General features: G+C 37.1%; 1 protein-coding gene across 2 annotated transcripts; it reads right to left on the reverse strand.

Annotated features, from left to right (window-relative positions):
• Positions 1 to 333: 333 nt before the first annotated feature.
• LOC134527086 (holotricin-2-like) lies at positions 334 to 3695 on the reverse strand. Of its 2 annotated transcripts, XM_063359437.1 has the most exons (3): positions 3622 to 3695; positions 1824 to 1991; positions 334 to 763 (listed from the first exon to the last, which is right to left on the reverse strand). In XM_063359437.1, the coding sequence occupies exons 2-3, from the start codon at positions 1971 to 1973 to the stop codon at positions 482 to 484; spliced, it is 432 nt and encodes a 143-aa protein (XP_063215507.1). In that variant the 5' UTR covers positions 1974 to 1991; positions 3622 to 3695; the 3' UTR covers positions 334 to 481. The 2 variants fall into 2 exon arrangements, with proteins under 2 accessions (XP_063215507.1, XP_063215506.1); XM_063359436.1 differs by lacking the exon at positions 3622 to 3695 and having other exon boundaries at positions 1824 to 2718.
• Between the last annotated feature and the right edge of the window lie 560 nt (positions 3696 to 4255).

A 4255-nucleotide genomic window follows, 5' to 3' on the forward strand; every position in this document is an offset into this window, starting at 1 on the left:
CAATATGTTTCATATAAAAGACACAAATGTTACATTATCATCTTTAAACACTGTTCCAATTCTGCAACATTACTCATTTGCACATTCACACATAGCAACAGTTTTTATTTGTGCTTGGTTGATTGACTTGCAATTCTATACATACTAACAAGATCACAACGACTCGGGTACATTGCAGAAATGAATATTTGTATTATTTTGCAATATTTCAGATTTATGCACATCTAAAAAGAACTTTAATTTTTTTACTATGTTTCCAATGAATAGCAGATGGTGCCTCTTAAAACAAAATTTTGTAGTAACATACATGTGAAAATTTTTTATTTTTATACCTACTTGAAGAAAATCATAGGTTTTAAGAACAGTGCAGAAACGTATCTCTACAAGGTTTACTTTAGACACATTAAAAAGTTATCTTTGCAATGTTTCTGCAGCAAGGCAGATGTATGTGTTCACACGTGTTGTTGTGCACGGGCGAGGATCAGCGCCAGCGGTGCGAGAACACGACCCCCGCGCTGTGCGAGCGCTGGCCGCGCGCCGGCCCGTCGTACACGCGCGTCCAGCGGCCGTGCGCGTCGACGCGCGTGTTGCCGTCGTCGCTGCGCCACACGTTGGCGCGGCCCTGGGCGTCCACCACGGTGCCCACGCCGCGCTCCCTCGTCGCCGACACCGCCACGTCGTTGTCGCGCTGGGCGGGCTGCGCGCCGGGCAGCGGGTACTGCGGCGCGCCTGGCTGCAGCGAGCGGCGAGGCCTCTCCCGCGCCTGCGCAGAGCGACCCTTTTAGCTTGTAAGGGAACAGTGACCTGAAGCCGTGAGACAGACCGCACGTATGACACACGGATCAGGCGCGGACAAGTGTTTCTCGGCCTTAGGTTCCAATTGTTAATTTTTATAAGAGTAATATATGAATGTTATCAGTGTTAATTTTGGTGTTTGTTTTTATTAATAAATTATTTCTATATGACATTCAAATATATAATGAAATTCACTTTATGAATTACATTTATTCCTAATATATTTCAGAGTTCAGTACAGAAAAAAAACCAAAACGAAGCTTCAAGTTTAAACACAGGGCAGACAAAATAATGATTTAAATTTTTTTAAATATAAAGCATAGTAATTTTCATAATCCATGTTTTGTTGCCATTTCGAATGTTAACTTAATAACTATTAATTTTTTCGTACATCATTGTTAAAGGTAGAGGCATAGTATTATTTGCATTATTCAATCTTTTAGGTTCCAACATATATTTTACAAGAGTTATAAATTAATTATATGTCTTATAAAAATCTTAAATTCTTATTCATTTAAAATTTAACTAAATGATTCATAGATGTATAAAAACTGTTAAAATTAAACCATTAATTTAAACTAATTTATGTTAAATAATTAAAAATATATATGTAAATTTACATTAAACGAATAGTAGGTATATACAATTTTTATGATTTATAAAACAAAATTATTATTATTTAAATATAAAATGAAGATTTTCCTGACCAATAGTGAAAATCATTATTAATTAAATACAGTAAGCGTTTATAATTTAGCCAATATTTTCTCAAAAGCAGATGTCCCCTAAGTTTTTAGAAACACTGTAAAAACTAATAATTGCAAAAAATTTCTGCATCATCGTAAATATGACTGTCTTGAAATTGTATGTGTTTGACGAAACATTAACCAAGAATGTCGAATAAGCATTAGCGGTTCTATTAAATAAATAGTTATTTTTAAACCGACTGGATTCATATAAACAAGTAAGGACCTAACTGCCTCGACCTTCAGTGGATGAATGTTTGAAAGTGGGTGTCGTGAGCTGACCATCAGTAAATACGCCGGCATCATGGCGGCCTCCTCGCGCTCCAGGAAGGGGCCCTGATGGGTCGCCGGCCAGGGTCCGGGCAGCTCGTAGCGTGGCACCGCCCCGCACAGAGCGAGGCCCACGGACAACACCAGGACGGACAGCTGCATGGTCGAGCCTCGTTGAGTCTGCAGGACAGCCCCACTCACTCTCCGCCGGCCGGTCTACAATACACACTTGCACCCTTCCCTGCATCCCTGCACTTGGACATGGTGTTACGTCTTGAATACTGCTAGGTGCTTTAGACTCAGGGAGGGCCCACTATTGCCGGGTTCATAATTGATGTCATAAGAACGATCCCCCATTCCATTTCTCATCAGAATAGCAAAACATATAAACCAATAATTCCTTGTTTGTTTTGCTATAACCGTTGTTTATTAATACTCACTTCATGATGTAATGTTCATGATTCTTTCTATTCAGTTATTTTCATGTTATTAAAATAAATGTCTTGAACCATCCCTTTTACATAGAGGTCTGTTTCATTAATCCACATTTCAACAGTACTTTTTTAATTACACTATTTCCATAGACACGCATTATTTAACAGGTTAAACCCGGCGCAATGCTGTGCCTCCAGACAGGCAGGGCCGACATCTGGAACCGACCAGGGATGGACCAAGCACTGCTCGAGGTCAGAAAGCTTTGACAAAATGTAAACGTATGTTGGGAAGGGGGAAATATATTATCCTCCTGCTCCCATAATCCTGTATAAAATTTTTCATACCCACCAACAAATGAAAGAATGTTAAAGCAAACTGTGGCCAAAAATTTTTTTAACACTTCTTCCCACAACCCCTCCACTGATACAAATGAAATTACGAATACTATTTTTTTTTAAATTTTGTAATTGGAAAAAAAATTAGTTATAAGCAAATATGTACATTTACATAAAGACAGATATATTACTTAAAATAATGTTCACTGTAATACTGGGTTCGTATTCTTACCCAAGGAATTTTTTTTTGTGTTGTCCAAGTACCTCCAATAGATTCAATTTAATTTGTAAACCATTCCCTGAATAGTTTTAACCTTGTGACCTTCAGGAATCAGGACTCCTTATCTTGTGTTGCACTGGTCACTGAAACCCTTTTCGGAGCTACAGAGGGCTAAATTAAAATTAAATTCAGGGAATTTTATCGTTGGCATACAAATATTTCATTATGAATATTATTTAAAAAAAAAATAGATATGGTACGTATTAGTTAAAATAAAAATTAACTTTGGTATATAATTTTTCTTTTTATGTTACTAGATATTACCAATGTGTGTAAGTACTGTACATTATATTGTCACCTTTAAAAAAAATACGCATTCAGTATTGAGATAGTAAATTGTAAGTATTGAATATTCTAACTTCTATTTTCTTAATAGATTATTTCAAATTATGTTTTGCATAAAACTTTGTGTAAATGCAAATTCTTATGTTGTAAAACCTAATTTTTTTGCAGATGAGATGCAAAATAAATCAAATAACAAATGAATATTTAAATTAGAAAGTTATAGATATCTATGTTACTTTAGCTCGGTTTATCACCACAATTTATTTTAAAGCAATTCGCAAATACATATTGCAATATAAGTATTTTAAACAAATAATATCATTATTGTTTCATTCGATATATCTTTATAGTAACTATCAAATTAAAATTGAGAAATAAATGTTTTAAGATATAATAAATTATGAGATTAATACTTTCGGTTATAATTTTTCTAAATAATAAGCGTTAGAAGCGCTATTGCATCAAATTCACTCACCTTCAGTAGATACAGAGGAGTCTGGAGATCAACTACAAACCCATGGCAGTAGCAGTGTTCTTATATATTCGCGGGGCTGGAAAAACATCCTCGTGAATAAAAGGGGAAGTTACGGACGATTGTTGCGTTGTGAAAACATCCTCCAGTGAATCCCCTGCCTCTGTGGTAGGATGGGAATTCTGCGAAGTTCATAGCCGAGCAATCAGCGCTGATAACCCGAGGTCACAGAGTTGCCGTCGCCCGCCGTCGCGTCACTGTGTGCAGCGAGGCCGCACAGGCCACAGAATGGGTTTTTCAGGGGTTTGGCGGGAAGTGAATCCCCTTGGCTCTGGCACCTGGGATCCGTGTTGTTCAAAATTTATTTCAACTGCTTTAGGGCCCCGTCTACCCAGCACTCACACAGTGTGCTAGACTTGGGAAGAAACCACGCGATTTGAAATATGCTCACGTTATCTGAGTGGTGTCTTTAAAAAAAAATTAAGCTCTCTACATTTTACGGTGAGGGTGGAGGGGTAGGGTGTTTTCCGTATTTAGTTTTTAAACTGTTTATTTTAGAAGGATGTAAATAGATAAAACGCGTGTTTTTTGACCAATATATAGACTTTAAACGCCCGGTAAAGATTCCTTAAAGCAC

The sequence above is a fragment of the Bacillus rossius genome, chromosome 1 (genome assembly GCF_032445375.1).
Source record: "Bacillus rossius redtenbacheri isolate Brsri chromosome 1, Brsri_v3, whole genome shotgun sequence".
Taxonomy (NCBI): Eukaryota; Metazoa; Arthropoda; class Insecta; order Phasmatodea; family Bacillidae; genus Bacillus; species Bacillus rossius.

What these genes read in the sequence shown, in the direction of transcription:
- LOC134527086 (XM_063359437.1), bottom strand. Translation starts at nt 1,973, where the DNA reads ATGCAGCTGTCCGTCCTGGTGTTGTCCGTGGGCCTCGCTCTGTGCGGG. An exon ending in TGCCGGCGTATTTACTGATG is followed by an intron (nt 764 to 1,823) that starts GTCAGCTCACGA and finishes CGCTCTGCGCAG; the next exon opens with GCGCGGGAGAGGCCTCGCCG.